The sequence below is a fragment of the Populus alba genome, chromosome 16 (assembly GCF_005239225.2).
Source record: "Populus alba chromosome 16, ASM523922v2, whole genome shotgun sequence".
Classification (NCBI taxonomy): Eukaryota; Viridiplantae; Streptophyta; class Magnoliopsida; order Malpighiales; family Salicaceae; genus Populus; species Populus alba.
This window is the reverse complement of record NC_133299.1, coordinates 7,348,295-7,373,259: the sequence shown is the minus strand read 5'-3', so window position 1 is coordinate 7,373,259 and position 24,965 is coordinate 7,348,295. Positions and strand designations below refer to the sequence as shown.

The window sequence follows — 24,965 nt, the reverse complement described above, 5'->3', positions numbered from 1 at the left end:
CAGGATCTAGGCGATAATACACCAAAGTAAGGTGAATTAGGTGTAATAATAATAATAATAATAAAATATTTTAATTAATTCAAATAAACACAATTAACCAACAATATAATTAAATTACATAAAGTAAAAAGTTAAGGGATAAAAATTTCAAACTTATTTTTAACGTAATTCGACAAGTCTACATCCACATTTCAAGTATCAAAATGTACTTAAGTATTATATTTTTTAAGTATTATATTTTTTCACTGATCCAAACTTAAAGAGTATAATAGTCATTTGATGAATCCACACCAATATTTTTACACAACTTAAAGATATTTCTTCTCCAAGATTTTTTCTTGATGAAATTCTCTCACCAATACCAAGAGTTTTATCCTAACTCTCAAAGGATTACAAGGATGATTTTGCTCAAAACAAAATTCTCTCAAAATAATAGATGATACAATTTAAACTCTAGTATTTTTATAACTTACTTAATAACACCTAGGATATTTGAAGGTGTTTAAGTATAGTGAGTATGACAATAAACACTTTAATGCTAGAATATACAGATTTAATTTAGCACTACCTTAGAGTATGATATGATTGATAATCTCTTGATGGTTTTGTTTCCTAAAATTAACTAAAATGCGTGCATCGTGGATCCCCTTATAAGGCACTATGGAAGGATTGCCTTTTCTTGTCCTTTTTTTTTTTTATTTAGCTCTTATTGGATCAAATTGTAAGCCAATTTATTGAGGGAGGGTGGTGTTGAAAGACAGGGGACCAAAGTAAAAAACATGTAGGGAATGTGTGGCTTTAAAAATTTTAGGCAAAATATTTATTGTAGTACTTCTTATACTTTATAAATTATACATATTAGGGCCCTTCAATTTCTGAAATTAAAGAAAAAAATTAATTTTGGTTCCGAACTTTATTTCACTTATTTTTTGGCCTTTAATATGGGAGAGGTGAGAGAAACTCACCGAAACCTGATGGTAAAGAGAGAAAATTTTTGTAGGCACCGATTCCGGTTACCAAAATAATTGAAATTGGTGTCAAATTATTTCTTTAGATGAAGGAAGCTTATATTAAGGGTTTTTATATCTTGAGATTGCCAAGAAAAACAAATATGATCTTGATAAGATTTTTTATTTTGGGTTTTAGGATGATTTTTTTTTTTAGTTCATGAATGAGTTTATCAAGTTGTCTATAATGTTTTTTAGGTATTCTGGGTAAAAAAAAAAAAAATAGGTTGAAAATTCAATTTTTGGGTTGAAAAAACCACCAGCTCTGTTTTTCCTGCCACTAAAATGGGTGGAAACTAAGCGATACAGATGACATGTTGTCCGACTCTTTTTGAAAAAAAAAAAACAATTAGGGTAAGCAACCCAGATGCATAGAAAATAGCTCAATCCATGAACTACAACAAAATAGGTCAGGCGGGCTGGCCTAACTTGCTAGGCCTAATACCGCTTGACCTTCTCTTTTCTTTTCTCTCTAAATTATTTTTTTTATTTTTTTAATTAATACTTTTTTATGTTTTTTTAATTTTAAATTTATATTTAAATTAATACCCCTTTTCTGTTTTATTTTGTTTAGAGAGTCTCTTTTAAATAACGATTATTTTTTTATTATGCATTTAATTTTTGAAAAGGTTTTTCTTGTTCATCTATAGTTTTTTGTTATATCTTTTGTATAGATTAACTTTATTTTTTAAAATAAAAAAATATTTATTTTCATATAATATTTATAATATGTGCAACTTTACATAATATTGTTTTCTCTTTTATTTTATTTAATCAATTTAATTCGTGTTTCCATTTCTATTATCGTTTGATTTAATAAAAAAATTATTTTAATAAATAAATTTAGAAAACACAACCAGATAAATATTCAGTCTTGCAATGTTAAGTATCTTGATCTGTACTTGTCTCTCGATTTGTTTTAGTTATTGTTTATGGCTTATTTATTTATTTATTTATTAACACACATAATTCTTTATTTATTTGATTACAAGTATGCTTAGAATTTTTAATTTTCACTTAGAATTGTTTTAACTATAAAAACTTGTTGAAAAATCCTGTATATACAATTTCTTTTATTGGAAAAAAATATTTGACTTGCACTTTGTAGCGGGTCAAGTATCTAGTAGTTTCTATAATAGATATGTTCACAAAAGGAATAAGAGCTATTTAGAAGTTTCCAAAAGAAACTAGTCATTTCTAGCTGTTGGAATTCCATTGACAACAAAAATGGTTAACCGGTTCCTGCTGAATTCCCAGGTGTTCATCCTTGATGAACAAGTGGTCAATCGATTCTTATAAATTTCCAGGTTTGACTTATTTTTACTTGGAAAATTCATGAACCGATATCAATCATATCATTATACACATAACCTTTTATGGTAGGTATAATCTTTATTTCAAAAACCATAGGTCCTTTATTTGATATACCTAATATATCTGCAAGCATTTAATGATCAAATTCAATATGTTTATCTTGCAAGCAACTTACAATTCTAGGATCGACATTAATTTACGTATTGGCAAAAATACTCTAACCAACTTAACCAACTTAGGATAATTATGTTTCTTTAAATAAAATAAATTGCTCTAACCCATAGATTCATAGATTCCATTATTACTAAAGGCACACAAATCAATTCCTAAACTTCTTTCAGTTGCTATAGACCTATTAGTAAAAGAGTTAATAGATTTTTGTATATTGTCACTTTAACATAAGGTGGGATCATTTGCTTCTTTTGCTCCTCGATTTGATGTCTCTTTATTGTTTCTTGAGTTTCATTACTCTAATATACTCAATAAATCACCTAAAAAAGGTTTAATTTGAGGTAATGTGGTGAAATTTTGAGTGAGGAGAAGTTAAGTTTTTTGTTCTTTAATTTAGTGTTTCTATTTCTGTTGTAGAAATAACTGTTTTATTTATAATGTCAAGCAATCAGTTGATCGGTTACTTTAGATAAGTTCAGCCAGTTGAAACGCAAAACGAGAATTTTCTAAAATTCTTTACTGATTTGTTTTTTCATTTAATGGACCATTTCATGTAAAAAAAAATATGCCTAAAAACCAAAGAAATCAAGGGGTGAATTTTGTTAAAAAATTGACATTCACCTTACTATCAATACTCATTGGTTGGCCAATTGATCCATGAATTGGTCGACCGGTTCACACAAAGTTTATGATAATCTGAATTTTGTCTTTCAAATATGTTTTACGAGTCTAGATACACCTTTTTGTACAACTTGTAGACTCAAAAACCAAACCCAACTCAAATCTTGAAAATCAATTTTAATAGTAGCCATCCTTTATTTGTATTGCTCAACTGTAAGGTAGGTTGAACTAGCTATAACAAACAGATCAACCATCTCGTCTCACACTTGTATTGTCAATGATAGGGTATACATTTTACCACTTAAACATCTCCAGCTTTTTTCCAATTATGTATACACATAAATAATATCTTAAATATCTTTAATGTGCATAAAACCTAAATATCTCCTTATTCACAAAAGTGATCTTTACTTAAAAGTTTATTATACTAAACTCGCTTCCTTTCGGATACCACAACTTTAAATCAATTGTACCATGTAAAAACTGAATAATATATTTTATGGCACTAACATGTGATTTTATAGAGCAAGGTTGAAAATATGCACATAGACATACAAAATATAATATCGGGTTAAGCATAGGAGAGAGCCGATTATAATCATACCTTGATATTTGGTGATGTTTACACCTTTGTTATTTTTGTTTTATATATACATAATTCTCTAGTAGTGGTTTCCTACTAAGCTGAATGACATCATCATTTGTTGTTGAAAGGCTTATCCATGCTTTAAAAAACCTTATGAATATATCATCTTGGCGCTTGGTGATGATAGTTGTATTTTGGTTAAATTTTTTTCATTGGCTTTGTGTGCCTTTGATATTTGTATACAGATACACATTGATCCATGGCCTTATGTATTGTTGAGATTGATACACATTTCTTCTTTGTTCTTGGTTGATATTTTGAACTATAAGATTTATCCTTACAAAAGAACTTGTGTTTATAGGTCTTAGTTGTCTTCCTATATGCCTCTAATATCGATTATCTCTTATTTGATATTTTTAGGGTTGAGGCCTTGGACGTCATTGTGGCACATTTCTTCTTATATTGTTGTTGATGAATAATGGTCTAACATTTCTTCTACCATCGTTTTTCTAATACGACTTTCTTTCAACTTGGTGTATTTAAAAGTAAGGCCTTTCTTGCCTTTGCCATTGATTCCTCATTTGCAAATTGCTTCTTAATTGTATATTATGGAAGTGAGGCCTTGCTTGTACATAACTTATGTTCCTTCTTTGTTGGAATCATTTCCTTGCTCCTCTATTTCTAGAATTCATGCGAAAAGCATTTTTATGTGCCCTTTTAACATTAGTTCTTTCTTTGTTAGGCATTGTATCTTACGGTACCTACATTATATTTTTGTGAAGGCAATTTTTTTTTAATCTACATTTATGTGATAAATGACCTTTTTTATTGCAAAAATCACTTGTAAAAAGACAAACAAATATAAGTATATAAAACTTGGATGAAAAAGTTATTTGTTTACGAAGGGAAAACCTTTTGAAGCAGCCAAACTCAAGATAAACAATCTTCACTAGTTTAGAAGATTACAAGAGGAGTATTTTCAACTACAAAATCATTTGTATCTATACTACCTTACTTGTTAAGACAAATACTCCATTTTGTCTTTTACCACAGTAGCAAGCCAGAACACCTAACGATTTTCAAACCATTGTCATCCTAACTATAATATTCAGTTGCTAACAATTAACATAGGAACTCTCCCTAGGACTCTATAGGCTCTTCAACTATTTAACGAACAATTCCCCTTGAGAATTTTCTTCACACACCACTAATGTGTTAATAGTATATGCCATGAAATTTTATGTAACTCCTTAACTAGTCAAGTAAGTGCTACTATGCCAAATGCTTCTAATTGTTCTTTCTTATATATGCATCCATGTGATAAAGATAAAAAAAAAAAAAAAACTTTGATAAACATTATCTTCAAGCTTTCTAGTTTGTTATGTTATTAACATATTGTTAACATGTTTTACAAAACCACTTTTATGATAGATATCTTTGCATAACTTGTATTTATTTTCTTTTGATAAATCTTATATGAACTTTCTATATAATTTATACAAACAAATTAGATAATTAAAAAAAATAAATCATGATATATCATATAAGATAAACTTGACTAACTCTTTATCTATTTTATATAAACTAACAATCTAAACAAATTCATCTTCATCGACACAAATAATCCTTCACTAATCATAGCCAATCATTTCGACATTTACAAATCATATAGGCTTTTGAGGGAATAATGGGTTGTGATTCTTTTTAGGGATTGAGAATTGTAGATATGAAAAGAGAGAATAGAATTTGAAGAAAATACATAAAGAAAATAAACCACGAAATAAGAACTTTTGGAGTTGTTGACATGAGTTGATGACATAAGCATACTAGTTAATGAAAACATGTTATAATAAATAAAATATCATTACTTACAGCTTGAGCACCATAAAAAAAATTTTATGATTGAGAGCCTGATTTGTAGTTCTTCAGGCTTAATTACAAGCTAGTTAGAATGATGTAGTTTTAATTATTCAATTATTTAATATTTTAATAACTTTTATTTTTATTTTTATAGTTATTATAATTTTTATGTCTGTTTGTATAAAGTTATTCAATTATTCTTGTATAATTAAGCTTGTATTGTTTCTATGGTGTTCAAATATGAATAGAAATGATTCCCATATCTAAAAAAAAAAAAATGTTGAACTCAAATTTTATTAGTTTTTTTATAGCATCTCTTTCTAGTCTCGTATCATTTTTTTTTTATTGAATGTTTAAAGACGTTTTATCCTAAAACTAAAATCAAAATAGATATAAGCTGCATTTATGAAATCAACACTTTACCATCATTTATATATATAAAAAACAAGTTTTATGGAATTCTAATACAAACATACATGACATGTGCTTTTTCATAGAAAACCAATTATTTATTATTAAGAAATCCACACTTTACCGCTATTAAATTCACAAATTATTTTGTACTTTTTTATATATATAAATCATTCCCTTTAACAAAATCCATGGAATGCTTTCTTTATAAAGCATGTGGGTAATGGAATAAATCAAAATGATGATGTTATTAAGGTAATATTAGTGATGAGATTGTGATTAGTGATGATAATATTAGCAATATAACATTGTTTATATATATATATATATATATATATATAAATCAATAACATAAAATAAAAAATCACTTTTAATTATCTTATAAAAAATAAGTTTTTCTTTTTTAAGAAAAAGACAAAACATAAAACCATACCAATACCAAATATGTACGTAAGTATCTTAAAATTGTAAAAAGAAAACAAAAGAAATTAATTGGTTAATAAATTTGTTTTATGTATGAATTTTTTTAGAAACAAGGGAGATTGAAATTGAAAAGCTGGAAGGAGACAAATCCTCCTTCCTGTTCCGCGTACCCATCTTAAAAAGGGTGATTCCTCTAGTGTTATTAAACCTGGCCCGGCTCGACGGGTCGACCTGGTGGTTGGACCAGTTCGGATTGAATAAAAGAGTGGACGTGACAACAACCCGACCAAACCAGAATGGCCCGGCAGGTCGACCCATGACCCAGGCGAACCCAGACGAGACCCGGTTTAAAAAAAAAAACAATGTGAGATTTGAAACTCATCAGTATATATGCTCTATGTTTCAAAAAAAAAAGTTATATTTTTTCAATGTGGGATAAAAAATCTTTTGGTTTAAATACTTCAACTTAAAAGAATAACACCTTTCATATATATACTCTATGTTTCCAAGAAAAAAATCATGTTTTTCAATGTAGGATAAAAAACCTTTTGGTTTAAATACTTCAACTTAAAAGCTTAACATAATATCTTTTTAATGTGGGATAATTTTTTTTTTTTAAATATTCTTTTAAACTTCATTGTTTGAAATATAACCTATATTTACATAGATTTTTCATATGAAATATTATATATATGTGTGTGTGTATATATATATATATTTAATTTTTTCGGGTTGACCCATGAAACTCAGGACCCGGTTCCTTGGCCGGGTCAATCTCTAGGCCGGGTATAATAACTATGGATCTCTCTTTATGTCTATCCTTTTCCCCTTCAATTTTTTCTCCCCACCACATATTCCCTTAAGTTGTTAGCTCATTTAATAATTGAATTTGTTGGATAAATAAATAAAAAAATTTACTCAACCAAAAGGATACCTTAATCGAAAGGAGAGAGGTCTTAATTTTATGGGGAAAAAATCAAGGTTTTTGGTGGCTACCAACCGAAGTAAAATTAAATTAAATTAAAAAGAAAACAGAAAGGAAGAACAAGGCAAGTTAATATGCTTCCTCCTGTAAGGTAAGGTAAGGTAAGGTAAGGTTGGGGTGTTGATGAACGAAGTGTATGGGGTTATGTCTCCTTACATCTGTTTTGATTAATTATATAGCCCTTATACTTAATATTAAAATAAAAATAAAATTCTCCAATGTAGCATTCAATTTTCTAAACTTTTCTTTCCAACTCATTAATCTAGTGGTCAAGTTTTATGCTCTCTCATGTAATAAACTAGAACAAAATACTTCCTATCTTATAAAAAAATTGGTTATGGAGAGTACTGAAAATTGATATTTTAATTCCAACATTGTGTTTGGAATAACAAAAAAAAATCTAAATGAAATTTAATTTTTTCATGCTTTATTTTTCAAATTTAAAGGAATAATGATTATGAAAATCGACTTGATCAATGGTTTTGGTAATATAAATAATAAAGATAATTATAATGATAATAAAAGTGATGATAAAAAATAAAGAGGAGAAGAAAATGGTGAGATGGTGATAATATTATATAAATAACAAAAATATATTAAAAAAACTAATGCCACCACCATTAAAGGTGGTGGTGATAGAAGAAAAGGTGGCGAGGATAATAAAAAACTGGTGATGGTGGTAGAAGAGTTGTATGTATATATATATAACAATTATTAACTTAAATAAGGTATTTACCCTTTCAATAAGAAGACAGCCTTGAAGATGACAAATTCTGCTCAATAATTCAAATAATAATTTTATAGCTTGGAATTTAAAAAAAAAATGATTCGATGAATCACCAAAACTTCTTTATTAAATCAATCTTCCATGTGTATTTGCTTTTCATATAATGAATATATTATGTATTATGGAGGCTATTAAATCAATAATTGCTATGAAATAAATGTTTTATATTTGACTATTATATTAAAAAAAATGGTTCATATTATGGTTGGCATGCTAAAAGATGAAGATAAACCTATGCTAGGAAACTGGTTATAAAGCATGTTTGGCGCTTGCTATGTCTATTGTGCTATGTTGCATTGTGTTGTGCTATGAGATTAAATACATCAAATTTTTTGGTAATGAAGTATGTGTTGTAATATTAATAAAATCATTTAAATTATAATTTTTCAATAAATTAAGTGCATTATTTAAATTAAATAATTTTTCAATAAATTAAATATTTTTTAAGAAACCAAATGATTTGCTTAAGAAGTGAATTTATTGCTTAAAAAATGCATAAATATTATAAATAAATAAATAAGAAACAATAATAAAAAAATCATATATCTTTTTTTAGTATATAGAACTATTAAATAATATAATTAGGTTCCATACAAGTTAAGATCTGATATACTTAAAATAAAATTGTTGAGGTTAGTTAATTTTAAATTATAAAAAGTTATCAACTATATAATTAAATACTAGTTAATTAATATGTTTAAAACAAAAATGATTAAATTTATTTAATTATAAAATATTTATTTTTTATATATTTTAAATAAAATAAACATCACTTCATCTAAAAAAAAATATTACTTTTCATACTTAATATAATTTTAAACTTTTTTTTTTATAAAAATCAATTAATTTTTAATTATTTAACCAAATATTTGTTTTATATACTTTTGTTTTGAAACGAAACAATAGATTCTCAAAAAAGACTCTGAAAAACTTAAAAAAAAGAGACAAAATAGATAAAATCAAAACAAAATAATAGCTACAACCTTTTCATTTTCCTTCCTAAAGTGTACATTTATTGGGCAGAACTATGCTCTTAAAAAGCCAAAAAAGAATGGACCACGCACCAATAAATGAATCCAATCCAAATTAAAAAAAACAAAAAATCAAAAGAGGTGGATGAATCATTAGTTAATTAATATTTTGCCTTTTAAAAAAAAAGCGTTTAGATGGACTCTAGGGGTATAATTGTAATTGTATAAGGACTAATTGATCATTATTATTTTAATTAAGGTCTAGGATGTCTTTTTCTTTTTTACTTGTATAATGTAATGACTTGAATGCCCTTGAAATATAAAAAAATTGCTTTCATTCAGGGCAGATTTGGTTTTTTTTTTTATATATATAAAAAAAACATATTAAATTTTACTTTGTTGTCTTTCGAAACAAATAGGTCTTAACTAGAGTCTAAGGATTTATTTTTTTTTTTTATTTTGATTTTTTTTTTTATGATTATTGGGTTAAGACAAAGATGGATTCATCTTTTGTTTTGAAAATAAACAGTAAATTTACTTGGCTACCTTTTTAGTTAAAAAAAATTAAATTATAATTACCATTAAGTAAATTATTTAAATTAAACAATTTTTCAACAAATTATATATATATATATATATATATATATATATATAGATATATTTGTTACCTCTTAATAAAAAAATTTTAAACTATGATATAAGAGTTTATTTGGCTTTTCATTTCGATCTTTTTGTAGTTATGGGTTCAAGACAAGGATAGTTTGATATTTTTTAAAAAATAATATATAAAAAAGTAAGTTTGCTAGCTCTTTTAATGCACTGCTTATTAATCAACTCTTCACACTTTAAACAACACATGTGGAAGATCTAGGTGGTGGGAATTGCTCACTCACAACGGTGTTAGAAAGATCATAACATTCTCTTCTGAATGAGGTGGCATATGTGGTGGTCGGTGGGTGGTTTTGGCTCTAATGATTTTTTTTCTCTCTCTATTTTACTTGGAAAACGAGTTGTCCAATCAAAAAACCAATGTTCTCTTTTTATTTTTTTCTTGACATATGAGTAAGTCTTACTTTTGATTTTATGATCTTTATCTTAATTTCTTTTTTAAACTTTAAATTTCTCTTCAATTTCACTCTTGATTTAAATGTTTTTTTTTTATCTTCATTCTTTTGATTTTGAGTTTATATATATATATATATATACACACACACACACAGAGTGCAATTTTTGTGACAAATCTTTTTTGTTGGGGATTGGATATCTAATCCATTTGATAGCAGAATTCAGAGGTTTGTAATTGATCACAAGTCTTGGTGTGCCTTTTTCTATTTCAGAGTTTTTATTCACATAAAAGGCTGCACACGACCAGGGTGACCGAGACTTTTGAATAAGGCCTTTAGACTCGAGATCATGGATTTCAAGTCTACAATACTGTTCCAAATCAACATTCATTTGTATAGGTCTTGCTTTTATAGGTATTAGTTTTTCTGAAAAAGTATCTTCATAAGAAAGATCAATGATGTGTTGTTTTCTTTTCCAGAAAGCATTAGGTAGGTCCGAACAGATTTGTTATTCAATCTTCTTTTGAAAATCAGTGATTTTCTTTTGTAAATGTGCTTGGTATGGAGTGATCATGTCAATGAATGGAGTGCCAAGGATGATGGTATGATTAATATTTTTTGTAACAACAAAAAATATTTTAAGAGAAATGCCTTTGTTGAAAACAGAGGCTTGAGTTTTTCTAGCAATATGTAATTTTGAATTGTTAGCAGCAGAGAGTTTTTCAGAGGTAGTTTGTAAAAATCGTTTTGGAACCACTCCTTTGATGCAGTTCAAATCTGCACCTGTGTTAAATAAGACAATGGTGTCAAGTTTGAAATCTTCTGAGAAAATAAGAGTGAATGGAATGCCATGCCCTTTGGACTAAAAAATGCTCCATTTGAATTTCAACACATCATGAATGACATTTTCAATGCACATTCAAAATTCTGCATTGTTTATATTGACGATGTGCTTATTTTTTCACAGTCCATTAATCAACATTTCAAACATCTACATATTTTCTTTCATACTGCAAAACAAAATGGTTTAGTTGTTTCTAAAACAAAAATTTATCTCTTCCAAACTCGTGTTCGTTTCTTAGGCCATTATATTTGTCAAGGCACTGTAACACCAATAAAGAGATCTCTTACCTTTACAAAAAAAATTTCTGATAAGATCACCGAAAAAACCCAATTACAAAGGTTTTTAGGCAGCCTTAATTATGTTCTAGACTACTACCCCAATATTAGTCGTCTAGCCAAACCTTTACATGACAGGTTAAAAACAAACCCCATTCCTTGGTCCGACCTCCATACCAACCTAGTCAAACAGATTAAGAAGCAGGTCCAAACCATTTCCCTCCTCCATCTAGCTAACCCGTTAGCTCCTAAGATAGTTGAGACTGATGTCTCTGACCTAGGTTATGGCGGAATCCTCAAACAAGTTCAAAATGATAAAGAGCAAATCCTTCAATACACATCCGCCCACTAGAATGATTGTCAAAAAAATTACTTTACTATAAAAAAGGAGATCCTTTCAATTGTTCTCTGTATTATAAAATTTCAAAGTGATTTACTAAATCAAAAATTTTGTTTACGTGTCGACTGCAACTCCGCAAAAGAAGTTCTTCAAAAAGATGTCCAAAATCTTGCATCAAAACAGATTTTTGCTAGATGGCAAGCTATTTTAAGCTTTTTTTATTTCGATATTGTCTACATTAAAGGAGATTCAAATTCCATTCCTGATTTTCTAACCCGAGAATTCCTTCAAAACAGGTCTTGATGCCTCCGAAAGATAAGGGTAAAGCCCCTCAAACCCAGCCTACAAAACCAGAGAGCCCCAAGCCCTCTACAAAACTCATGTCTTCAGCTATCTTAGCTGTCAAACCAATTAAATCCTGGTATGAGGCAGTTATTGAAGAAAAAGAAACTACAAAACCCCAACAGGTACAAACAGACACAGTTCAACATTAGGTTGACACTATATCCAAATCACCAGAATTACTCCTGGCATTACAAAAAGTGTCTCAACAGACCTCCGGTGACTCTGTATCTCAAACAGGTAGTATTTCCAAACCACTTTCAAAACATCAAGGAGGCATTTCTACTTTAAAACCCCTCATTTCTTTACAACAAACCAGTTTTTCAAAAACCAAGTCCAAATATATTTTCAAAACTACTTTTCAAAATATTTTAACTATGGAAGAAGGATTTTATCATGAAAACCCTTCCATTGCTGCTTCCAAAAATTTTCCTTCAAATTGGTACTACAAACCCTGGAATTTAGCCAAACCACAATTCTATTATGTTGCAATCCTTGAGTTTACTAATTCTGTCAAGTTCAAACACTTCAAACTTCATTCTGATCACACTGAACCAACATATTCTACATGTATCATTCACAAAGTCATCCACCCTAAAGACTAGGGGCAACCCTTATATCAACCTCTTTCTTTCCCCCATACACTTCCGTACAAACCCCTAGGACTTCAATACTACCTATATGTACTGGGATTACCAACATGCATGGTTTAATGCCTTCCTCCTACAAAATCCAAACCATAGTCATTCTTGGCTTTTCTACTTCCATAATAACATGAATACTACAAACCTCCCCCTTCTGGTTCCTTCAATGGTGGGACTACTATGGTTGTCATGTTGACTACCTCAAATACCATCCTCTAATTGAAAACGGTTACCTCCATTTCAAAAAAAATTTTCAACCAGCCCCTTCTGAAAGGAAGTTCTCTTCCCTACTCATTTTCTGTACAAAAGTTTTTGTGTCGTGGGTATGTTCATGGTTCTATGACTATAATCTACAAAATGGACATCTAGTTCTTGTTTGTAAATTCAAAATCAAATGGTGGGATTCTTTTGCAGCTAAATCCAAAAGTTCCAAATTAATAGTTACAGAATGGTTACAAAAACATCAAACAGCTCCCATCATTGATCATCATCCTCAATCAAAGTTTCTAGCTAGAAAGGCTCAAACGACAGCTCTCCTTGCCTCTGCTAAAACTGAAGAAGAATACTTACAAATAGTCCAAAGCATTATACAAAGCCAAGACCCAAAAAGAGTCATGTCCCAATCAGCTCATCTAGATCGATATCTCCTGCCATTTCCCTTGGAGATGATAATGAAGATGACTGTTTTGGTATCCTATCACCTATCAAATGATAGTAAAAAAAAAAAAAAAAAGAGTATTTTCCAAAACTTTCTCATGTTCATCTGTTTAGAGCCATATTTTTCGACTCACCTATTTTGAGTCCTTTTTTATTCTAAGCTTGTTGGTTTTAGGCTTTCTTTTATAAACATTGCCTGCTACTACAAACAAATAAAACCAGTGTCGGTGGCAAGAAGACAACAGGAGAAAGTCCCACAAAAAACATGGGCATTTTCCATTTTGTCGTCACCCAATCATGGCAGACAATACCACATGAGTTCACAATCATATGGGTTCTAACGAAATCTCCAAGCTCCCCCAACAAGATATTTTGGCTTCTTCCATGCCAACTCGTCTATAAAAGGAGACCCCTAATTCTTCAGAAGGCAGACTATCATTTTTCCTGATAAAATTTTATTCTCCCTTGTAACTCATACCTGTAACCTTTATTCACTCTCCCCTGTATCCAATATCTCCTGTATTAATTTACATTACAAATTTAAGTAAGAATCTATTTTCGTTATTTAACTTTCTTGTTATATTTTATGTACGATAAATATGCTCTGTGTTTGATTAAGGATCCTGACATTGTTAGTTTTGCCTTGTTCATTCGCATCAGAAATCTGTTTATATTATATATTTCAGTAATCTTTTCATAAAATCAGTATATAGGCTAGAAATCTATAACCCGATCTTTTAGATCATTTTCAGGTATAACAACGTTCACATACTGAGTTTTAAACTTTACTATCTGGAAGAAGCTCAGTGACTTTCAATGGTACAAAAACACCTTCCTTACCCGTGTCATGCTTAGGGAAGATTCAAACCAGCCATTTTGGAAAGAAAAATTATATATATATTGTCAAATGTTTGATTTGTTTTTAAATTTTACCTTTGAATCAATTAATGTTATTTCCACTTTTATTTTTTTGTTTAGCATTTGGTTCTCATTCCTTTATATCACTATTTTTTGGGCCCTTTTATCAAATTTAATTTTTTCTCGATTTCATCATCTAACATTCAAATGTTATTTTTTTCTCTTATTTTGTTTTAATTTTAGATTTGATCCTTTTTTGTGTGGTTTTGTTTTGAGTTCGTTTGTGAAATGTTAGTTTTTTGTTTAGCATTTAGTCATCATTCTTTTACATTACTAATGTTTTTGGGGGGCTTTTATCAACTTGATTTTTTTTTATTTTCATCATCTAACATTGAAGTGTTATTTTTCATCTTATTTTGTTTTGGTTTCAGATCTGATCCCTTTTCTTTTGATTTTAGATTTTTGACTTGATTTTTTTTGTAAAATGTTTGCTTTTTTTTTTTTTTTTTCACCCATGAATCAATCAATTTTTTTTCACCCTGATTTTTCTGTTTAGTATTTGATCCTTATTCTTTTATATTACTAATCTTTTATGGGGATTTTATTTTAATTTTTTTTTAATTTCATCATTTGATATTGGGTTAATTGCGAATTGAAAGTCATTGTTAGTATGGTTACATTAGGCTCATGATCGAGGTGACGAGTTTGAAATGTTGACTCAGGTGATATTACTCTTTTTTATCCTTCGACGCTTTGTATTCTATCCCTTTTTCAGGTTTTCATAAAAATTATCATGGTCTTATGCATAGGTTGCATGCCGACAAGCGCACTCAGATTTGCTTGGGTCATTTCTTCCCTTTTAATTTTTTATTTTCTTTGTGACACCTTTGGTTAGATTGAAATGTATTTTTTTTTCTTTTTAATTAATTTTTTTTACCATGATTACTTTTTTTATTTCTTTATTCAATGTATATGATGTTGTGGGATAAGACAAATTTATTCAACTCAATTTTTTTTTCTTTTTTAAAACTTGTTTGCAATCTCTTGATATTTTTTTTAATACCAAGAGTAATAGTCCTAAACTAGATCCAATAAGACTTAATATTCAACGAGTAAGATCAAAATTTTATTGAACATAAAAAATATATTCAAATGTTGTTAACATGTTTTCTAGCAAAGAAAAATTTATAAAAACAAGAAAAACTTGATATTGGAATCATTAAGTTAATTGGATCCAATAAAACATGGTAGTCTAATAATTTTATTTAAACTATATGCAACGATAGCATACAAACCGAAAAAAAAAATAAACGGCAATAATAAGTCAAAACAAATGAGTCACCGATATTACACCTATGAGCATAAGAAAAAAAAATCATTGGAAACTCACCGCCACTCCATTGTGGACATCACTCGCCATAAAAATAATAATGAATTGAGTGTTTTTCTATATTAAATAAATCAATTCTATTTAATTAAAGAATAAAATTTATTTTAAAAAAAAACATTAAAAAGAACAAATAGGAATATCTTAGGTAACCTAATTAAATAAAAAATAATAATAAAACCGAGGTTAGAGAAAGCATGGAAAAAAAAAGAAGCTCAATCTCTAATTAAATAAATATTGAATGATGAAATTAAAAAATATTAGCTTTTAAAAATGATAAAAAAACCAAAACAATCATATGAAAACCTCATGAAGCCAGGTTAATTTCCAAGCCTGCAACCTGTGAAATCTTAGACGCGGGCATAACAAAGGTCAAATCCAAACCAATTAAATTTTGAAGAATTAAATTAGGTAAGAAAATTCTAATTTTAAAAATTTTGCAAAGCTATTAGGGGAAAAAAAATTAAGGAGTGTGGAATCTAAAAAAAATATAATTCTAAAATTTATCTCTTCCTAGAAAAAATAACGATTAAAAGATCAAAAACTAAATTTGACAAAACAAAAAATTCAATAACAATGAAATTAAAACAAAAAATTAATTCGATGAATTATTTTTAAAAAATAGAATCAAAAGCAAAAGGACTAAATAGAAAAGAAATAAAAGTTTAGGGTCTGGCTTGGAAAATCGGGTGGGAGAGCACAAAAGTTAAGAAAAAAAGAGGAAAGAAAGAAGAAAAAAAGAATTGGTTGCCAGTAATAGACTGAAAATCCTATCAGTGCATATGCCACATATATAAGGAGGAGACACTGAGACAATGCTGATAACGCCTTGAAACAATTATTTTTACCGTTCTACTCGGCCACACTTGTCAACGAGTCAGATTTTACCTTTTTAAAAATAAATACTTAAATAACCCACCCTTACTCATTGATTATATATATAAAAAAAACCCATCAATATAATGACAAAAACACCCTTTAACCTGAGAGTTAAATCATTTTGCATCGAGGGCACAAAGGTTATTTTACTGTGCAACATAATTGGATGTTACCGAATAGCTCCATTTTTTTTTGGCAAGCAAATACGTTTTTTTGTGCAACAAGGATGTAAAAATGCAAAACTAACCCAAATGATAACAAAACACAAAAAATAAATTTTTTTAAAGGTCAATGATGTAATTTAAAAAAAGAAAAAACAAATTAGCCGTGTTGTCTCCATTCACTTTTAGAATACCAAAATTATCACGTGCAAAAATAATTATACCAGTAAAACTGAGGCAAGGTTTTTGTACAAAATACCAGGGTTGAAAAAACATCATTGCTTTCCTCAGAGACCTGTGTATACACGCGCTGTGTTTTTGCAACCTCTTTTAGTTTTTTTTTTAATTTTTAATTTGCAGATACGAATTCTCGAACCGAATGTACTTGGGCAGGAACTCAAAAAATAACATCAGCCACGACATCCATGAGACCGACCCCATCGGACCCACATACCTTTCGGCCCCCACAACCGCCCTTTTCTCTCTCCGTCTCTCTCCACTTTTCTTCCTCTCCCACTTCTACTCCTGCGCCACTCCTCTCCGCCACATCAGTCCCCACTAATCCCTGCTCTCCCTTTTTACTATATATATATATAAATTTTTTTTTCTTTTTTCTAAAAAAATCTATAAATACACATATAAAATGTTGTATCTACCAGCTCTAGGCATTATTAATTTTCCATCATTTGAAAAAAATCGGATGGACCCCGCCTCCCGTTACCGTTTCCTCGGCATCCCCTCCTCCACTTCCTCCTCCTCCTCCTTGGCCGACGGAAACGGTGACAGTAACGGTAACGGAGATGAGCTCAACGAGGATGATATTCTCTGGACCAACGATTACACCGATCAAAGCCTAAGCAATTCCTCCTCCTCCTCTCCAACAACCACCTCCGCCAACAACCTCCAAAGTAAATCTAACCACCTCACAGCTTTCCCTAAGAACTCGGGCATTCTCGCGGCGTTACCAGAAACCAACCACAACACGGTTCTCTACCGCAAGCCTTCACTTCAATCATCATCATCAGCATCTTCTTCGTCGTCGTCTAGAGCAATCCCATTAATTCCAAGATCACCTCACGTGGCGGAATACGCGTCGCAGTCGGTACCGATTAGGAAATTGAACCAGTCGGCCCCGATGAATGTGCCGGTGTTGTCGATTGCAATGGCGAAACAGAGGAATAGCAGGTTTAAGGAGGATGATGATGGTGAGTTTGATGGAGACGAAGAGATGTTGCCGCCTCATGAGATTGTGGCACGAGGGTCGAGGCGGTCGCCGAAGACAACCTTTTCGGTTCTCGAAGGGGTTGGGAGGACGTTGAAAGGAAGGGATCTGAGACAGGTTAGGAATGCTGTTTGGCGTCAAACTGGTTTTCTTGATTGATTTTGATTATTCATTCTACTGCAATTGTTATTGGTGATGTAGTTTTGATTTATTTTGGTGGGAATTGCAGTTGTTACAATTTGTGGTAAAAGATTTTGGAAGATGGTAATTAGAATTGAATGAAGTTTTTTCCCCAAGCATTAGCCTATCCTTATTGTGTCATCTTCATTTTAGTCATCTTTATTTATGCTTTGCCATGCTTTTTGCAAAACTGGGATTTTATTTGTTTTGTGCAAAGCAGCTTCTTGTTGAATCTATGGGTTCTTCTTTAAGCTAGGATGGTTAATTTTCCTTTGTTTCCACTTTCCACCATGGAAATTGATCTTGTTTCACTTATGAATTTGTTTGTTTTTTTTTTTCAAAATAAGTTTGCTTTCGGGATAGGAATTATCAGTTGCCTTTTGACTATAAATTGATGAGATGAGAGTGACTGGTAGCTTGGTTTCTCATTGCTCCCCCCCCCCCCCCCCCAATTCCTGTTTTCTTGTATATTCCTGTTGTCAAAATGGTACTGGTAGGAATTTCCTTGTTCTTCTTTAATGTTCTTACTGCAATGCGAGGGAACATTCTTTATCGGTCAGACTGATGAAAACATTTCTTCCATGATGTAGCACGGCTTCAGAGATTAGAACAAACATGCTGAAATTTGTAATTTTTAATTTAGGAAATGCAAATAGGTGAAATCAACTCAAATAATATGTGTTGGTCTCAAGCTCATCGTGAGAAATGATTTGAAATACATATGAGATTGACCATTGCTGCTAGCTGTTGAAACACTTACGTTCCGGCAGGAGTTATCATTTATCACACACTGCAAGACAGTTTTGAGGATGAAGCAATTGCTTTGCAATGGTTAAGCATAGGAATAGTAACTTTTGAGTGCGGTGATGATTTTGAATTTGATAGAGATGAAGAGATGTTGCTTCCTAGAGAAATTGAAGCAGTTGTCTTTTGGTGCTTGAAGGGGTAGAGAGGGCTTAAGGAATAATTTACATTTTTCCTATTCAGTTTATTAGGCTTTTTAGTTTTTCTATTTTGTATTATTAAAGTTTTCTAGTTTTACAACTATGGATACCACAGTAATAGCTTTTTGACAAATGAGACTTGAATAATAAAAATGAAGTATTTTATGAGTTTTTCTATTATTACAGTATTCTTGGTCTTTTGAGAGTTTTGACTAGTAATAAATTCTAATATCATTTGTTTTCATCCCTTGTTGTTTTGACTTGGAACAAGTTACATCATCCTTTGCTTTCATTGGCTTTAGTTGGTATCATTGTCCAATGATTCCTAGGTTTTTTTTTTTTGCTATGTGCTGCTGAATCACCATGTTTTGAGTTCATAAAAAAAGACGTGTTCATGGTAGAGGAGGATGGCTTCTGATTGAGAAAGCAACTATTGATTTTTTAGGCTTTTAACCTGTAATAAATCTTGTTAGTTTTGAGGATTTTAACTTCAAAAAAAACTCGAGAACTTCCATTTTTGTTTAGTGAGAGGAGCTGGGGGTTTGGAGATTGAAGTGGAAGTTTAATGTTAGGTCTCCATCTCTTTTAAAGGTTTTCGGTGCTTTCAGCAAAACTGTACTGTGGTATCCTGCTTGGCACTTTCTTTAATTGATACGATTGAATTTATTATTATAGTTATTTTTTTCCGAGAAAAGGTTTGATTGATTGATTTTTTCTGTTACAATGGAAAGTGATCTTGTTTCCAAATAAGCTTTCATTTTGGAAGGTAACATCACCATCTTGAGTCACTGGCCCCTGCTGCTGCTAGTATCATTCTGATGAATAACGATTTTATTTTGTGAAAATCTACTACCATGTCAATTTTAATAAAGGATACGATGGACAAGTCGATCCTGACAAATGTGTCCTGGCTCTGTATTATAGCGTGCTTCAACTCACTTTCTTGCAAGCAAATTATACTTGAACCCACTTAGCAGTTGGTAAGTGGTATCAAGGAGTTTGATTATTCTTATGTGAGTTTGAATCTTATTATTACTAATAAATATAATTTGGCATGTATAATTATTAATTTTAAAATTTATAGAATTAGTTGGATTAGTCAAGATATGTACAAATTAGTTCAGATATCCACGTTAATAAAAAAAAATTATACTTGCAAACTAAAACAAATTGAGTTTTTTTAAGTAGTTTAATAACTTAGCTATTTTGAAATTTGACTTAATTAGACAATTATAATTAAATGTTTGCAGTAAAAAAGGAATAAAATTATTAAAGAGAAAATGCATTTCCTTAATCTAAATTCTATTTTTTAAAAGGAAAAATCATCCTCAAATTGTAGTTATTCATTATAACTTGAAAAAGTATATTTTACATACTGAAGTCTATATATGTGCTCACATCTAATATCCTTTTAAAAAAAAATCAATTAAAAAGTCCTTACATTAAATATTATAAATTTTACATTGAACAAGAAAAACCTTAGCAATCTTCTTTCCCTGAGCATCGAAGCTAGTTGTCACCCCACCCCCCCAAAAAAAAAAAAAAAAAGCAAGAAAATGCATTGCAAGGACTGAGATTATGGATCAAAAAAAGAGAGTTGCACTTGTATCATAATCCTGCAATAGATCTTAAGAATGAAATTATTCGATTATTCATGATGTAAATTAATTTGAACATCTATATTAATAATAATAAAAAAAAGAATTAGACGTGAAATTATCAAAAGAACGGATGTGCTCGAATGAGGTCCATGGATTTGGCAAAAAGAAAAAAAAAAAAAAAAAAAATCGTTCATACTGTAATGAATTTTACACACCACTGGTTTAAAAACAAAACAATACAGGCAAGTTAAATGGCTAAATACAAATCAGGAAGATGTCGAAGGTGACTTGCAATGGCTGTTTCCAGACCTTTCAATCTCCCAGTTGAAGCCCGCCCCCAAGCAGAAACAGGGGAACTTGCTTTGCTTTGCTGAAGCCGAAGCCATGGCAGCCACCAGACTCCACAGCCTTTAGCCCAGCAGTTTATTCCGGCCCGATCTATCCGGATTCACAACCGAAGAAAAAGCCCAAAATCCACCTAAAAACCCAGAAGCAACAACCTATCAAGGAAGGAGGGAAGATTAAAGAAGCAAATCCCATATTTTGCGTCCTTTCATGAAAAGGGAGAGTTTAGATTAAAAAATCAGGGTTCTTCGAAAGCTTTAGTTTTGGTTTTTTATTTTTAATATAATATATTTATAAGTAATTTTGTCATTTTGTTAAATTTAAATCTTTTTTTAAGGATCTAGAATGTAAGTGTAATTTTTTTAAAATCAGGATTCTAAATGTAATTTTGTTTTTACGTTAATAAATATCTTTATTGTCTTAACAAAACATACTTCTTTATTGCATGCTTTATAAATGCAATAAAACAGTATAATAAATCCATCAAAAATAAAATAAAAATTAAATTTTCAATAATTATTTTCAGATTATTTTGAAGATCCAATATAAAAAATTATTTTTTAAAATAAAAATAAAATTTTTTTTTAAATAATAACCATTATCAAAATCTCAAATAACAAAAAAAACTTGGTTGATTTTAAAAAAACCTGCTCATAATCAGGGGTATACCACAAAGGGGAAGCACATGCAATTATGCAAGCATCTTTCGCTCCGATGAGAGACCCGGAGTGGGAGTTGTATGCTCCATGGGAAGAATGAAAAAGAGAGGATAGAAACCCAACTAGAGATAAAGAAGCCAGTAGCAGGCGGTGATGATGATGACGAGGCCATAAAGTTTTTAAAACTCTATGAAGGAATAAAAAGTAGTTTATCAGTCAAAAGAGACTGCAAGAATTTCTTCTCTTTTTTAATTTCGAGTTCAGAGCCTCACCGAAATGCTTTGTAAGAAGTGTTAAAAAGCTCGTGTGAGCCACGATACCAGTTATGAATCTATACAACAATTGGCTAGAAGATTACAAACTACCAATTAATTGTATTTTACAGAGGATGAATTGGACCCTACGAGTAGTGTACATCAAACGTAGTGACATGTTATATCACCAAGATGGTATCTGCTCTCAATGTATTTCCAAGCTTTGTGCTGGTTAGGATGCGTCTCAGACGACATCGATCAAGATTATGGCTCGAGCATAAGCCATGAAATTTACCTCAAGAAAATCAATTTTGCTCTAACAGCTCTGACCTTTCGATTGAAGAAAACACTCTGATGAAATCAGATAATCCGATTTGCTCCAACTCTTGATACAGTGAATTGGATTGATGAAAAAGTCCCACTTGTTTTGAAACCAAAGCAGCCTTCTCACTTTATTTTACCTTTACAGTAAATTTTGTTCATAATATTGGTAAAAGGATTTTCTTTGTAACGAACTCCGTTTATGCTTTTAATATCAATACGAGAATTATGCATTTTGTCTCCTTTTGTTGCCTCAAATTGCTTCTTTGTACTTTCAAACATCAGGGGATTGTGGAGGCAAAAGCTCTTTTACAGACAGATATGATTCTAGACAATTCCTTGCACTTATTAAAACCGACCACTACAATACATTTTCAGAAAAAATTGAGCGAACAATATCAGACTTCAGTATGCATATCATTGAATTGCTTGCTTCAGTGCAAATGAAACATTTATGAATGGAGACAATTAAGGGACATCATTGATCGTAGAATAACATGTTTGAGAAGCAGACCAAAACATTCTAATTGCAAATCTCAAAGTCATTATAAACAGGATTGGAGTTTCAGACATCCAAGGAAGGATAAAGCAGCACAAGCTCTCAAGCCCGGCAAAGGCGAAAGCTCTTAGACGGCCACTGCGAATGTGTGAGAAACAAGCCTTTGGATTTATCATCATCAACAGAAACCAGGCGAAGAGCAATAATTTATCAGGTTACCTTTACTAATAAAGGTATTATCAAGACAAATCACACAATAAACACTAAGTATAGAAAAATGCAATAAGAAAGTACAGTTTCAGACATCCAAGGAAGGATAAAAGCAGCATAAGCTCTCAAGCCTGGCGAAGGCGAAAGCACTTAGACGGCCACTGCGAATGTTTTGAGAAACAAGCCTTTAGATTTATCATCATCAACAAGAAACTTAGAGATAATCAATAACATTAGAGAAAAAAAACATCAGAATACTGGGTCAAATCCATGTTGATAACACATGGCAGCAGCATGAAACTCAAGCAACTTGCTTACAAACAGAGTTGAAATAATATAGCATGCGAAAGTGAGATCTCAGACATCCAAGGAAGGATAAAAGCAGCATAAGCTCTCAAGCCTGGCGAAGGCGAAAGCACTCAGACGGCCACTGCGAATGTTTTGAGAAACAAGCCTTTGGATTTATCATCATCAACAAGAAACTTAGAGATAATCAATAACATTAGAGAAAAAAAACATCAGAATACTGGGTCAAATCCATGTTGATAACACATGGCAGCAGCATGAAACTCAAGCAACTTGCTTACAAACAGAGTTGAAATAATATAGAATGCGAAAGTGAGATCTCAGACATCCAAGGAAGGATAAAAGCAGCATAAGCTCTCAAGCCTGGCGAAGGCGAAAGCACTTAGACGGCCACTGCGAATGTTTTGAGAAACAAGCCTTTGGATTTATCATCATCAACAAGAAACTTAGACATAATCAATAACATTAGAGAAAAAAACATCAGAATACTGGGGTCAAATCCATGTTGATAACACATAGCAGCAGCATGAAACTCAAGCAACTTGCTTACAAACAGAGTTGAAATAATATAGAATGCGAAAGTGAGATCTCAGACATCCAAGGAAGGATAAAAGCAGCATAAGCTCTCAAGCCTGGCGAAGGCGAAAGCACTTAGACGGCCACTGCGAATGTTTTGAGAAACAAGCCTTTGGATTTATCATCATCGACCACAAATTAAAACAGCCAAAATCAGGTAATATAGAAAACACGCAAGTCAGACAATTAAAATGCCTCAAAATGTTGAGTTCAATATGGATTAATTTCCATTCACGCATCTAATTGAATCATCATACTTGCCAATTTCATGAAAATTTCAGCCAAATAAAAAGTAACCCACATCAAAGAATAGCTATTGAGCAAAAGATAAAGAAGGTTTTATTGTTTCCCATCTAATTATGAGCCATTCATTCATATGGGCATCAGTGGACCCGCAGCTCCCATTGATTGGAACAAGCATAGATAAGAATCGAGTTTAATATTATCACGTACCTAGCAGTTCAAAAAACAGGATAAGCAAACAGATCCAAAGACAAAGAAAATGCCTCCGGAAGATAATTCAGGAGGGAAGACAGAACACTCCATAGGAAAACCTTATGGAGAAACTACTAAAAAGAGTTTAATATTGCGAAGCTATGACTCAAAACGCTTCCATTTTATAAGGAAGGCGATCTTAAGGGCGGCACTTAATAGAAGAAGGAAACCCTAGAAAGAGAGATATTTCGAAAAGATGGAGGAGTAAAAACCCTGACTAAACTAGAGAAACCCTAAAGCTGCCTGCTATGGAAGAATAGACGCGATATACGTGACTATTTATAACCGCTCCTTTGTCTAAGTTTCTTGTGGGCGTTATGGGCCTAGAAGCCCAACGAGAGGCTAACTATTATTGCTGTTATTATTTTCAAGATATGCGCGATTAATTAGGAATTACCATATTTATTTATTATTAACTAATTTGTTTTGGTAAAGGAATAATTACACAAGCTTTCCCATAGTTTAATTTGAATTTTATTTTTTCTCTATATTTTTATAAATTATACTTTTTATTATTTATTTTACATGTTTAATAACAATTGACATCCTCAATATTGTATTTTTTATTTGATTTATAATATAAAGTGTAATTTATAAAAATAGAAAGGAAAAATAAAATTCTTTTTTGTAATTATCCTTTTAACAGATTGTATTTTACTATTTTATTTAAGTTTGAATGACGCAATCAGTATGTAATAATTGTCGGCTATTCTTGCTTGCAAGCAAGGAAGAAATGTCTCATCCTTCTTTCTTTTTTTTCACAGTT

At 30.7% G+C, this 24,965-nt stretch overlaps 1 protein-coding gene and 6 non-coding genes across 7 annotated transcripts; 1 reads left to right on the top strand and 6 right to left on the bottom strand.

Moving 5' to 3' along the window:
• Nucleotides 1-17,125: 17,125 nt before the first annotated feature.
• On the top strand, nt 17,126-18,111 carry LOC118062954 (protein S40-7). Its single transcript, XM_035076852.2, has one exon. It carries the CDS (start codon nt 17,231-17,233, stop codon nt 17,966-17,968), a length of 738 nt encoding a protein of 245 aa, XP_034932743.1. The 5' UTR covers nt 17,126-17,230; the 3' UTR covers nt 17,969-18,111.
• Nucleotides 18,112-22,674: 4,563 nt separating this feature from the next.
• Nucleotides 22,675-22,796, bottom strand: LOC118063121 (small nucleolar RNA SNORD14). The gene has a single exon (XR_004689865.1). It is a non-coding gene; the product is annotated as a small nucleolar RNA SNORD14 (small nucleolar RNA).
• A 110-nt stretch (nt 22,797-22,906) lies between these two features.
• Nucleotides 22,907-23,030, bottom strand: LOC118063139 (small nucleolar RNA SNORD14). Its single transcript, XR_004689868.1, has one exon. It is a non-coding gene; the product is annotated as a small nucleolar RNA SNORD14 (small nucleolar RNA).
• Nucleotides 23,031-23,175: 145 nt separating this feature from the next.
• On the bottom strand, nt 23,176-23,299 carry LOC118063151 (small nucleolar RNA SNORD14). Its single transcript, XR_004689871.1, has one exon. It is a non-coding gene; the product is annotated as a small nucleolar RNA SNORD14 (small nucleolar RNA).
• A 145-nt stretch (nt 23,300-23,444) lies between these two features.
• On the bottom strand, nt 23,445-23,568 carry LOC118063144 (small nucleolar RNA SNORD14). The gene has a single exon (XR_004689869.1). It is a non-coding gene; the product is annotated as a small nucleolar RNA SNORD14 (small nucleolar RNA).
• A 145-nt stretch (nt 23,569-23,713) lies between these two features.
• On the bottom strand, nt 23,714-23,837 carry LOC118063133 (small nucleolar RNA SNORD14). The gene has a single exon (XR_004689867.1). It is a non-coding gene; the product is annotated as a small nucleolar RNA SNORD14 (small nucleolar RNA).
• A 35-nt stretch (nt 23,838-23,872) lies between these two features.
• On the bottom strand, nt 23,873-23,970 carry LOC118063128 (small nucleolar RNA Z266). The gene has a single exon (XR_004689866.1). It is a non-coding gene; the product is annotated as a small nucleolar RNA Z266 (small nucleolar RNA).
• Between the last annotated feature and the right edge of the window lie 995 nt (nt 23,971-24,965).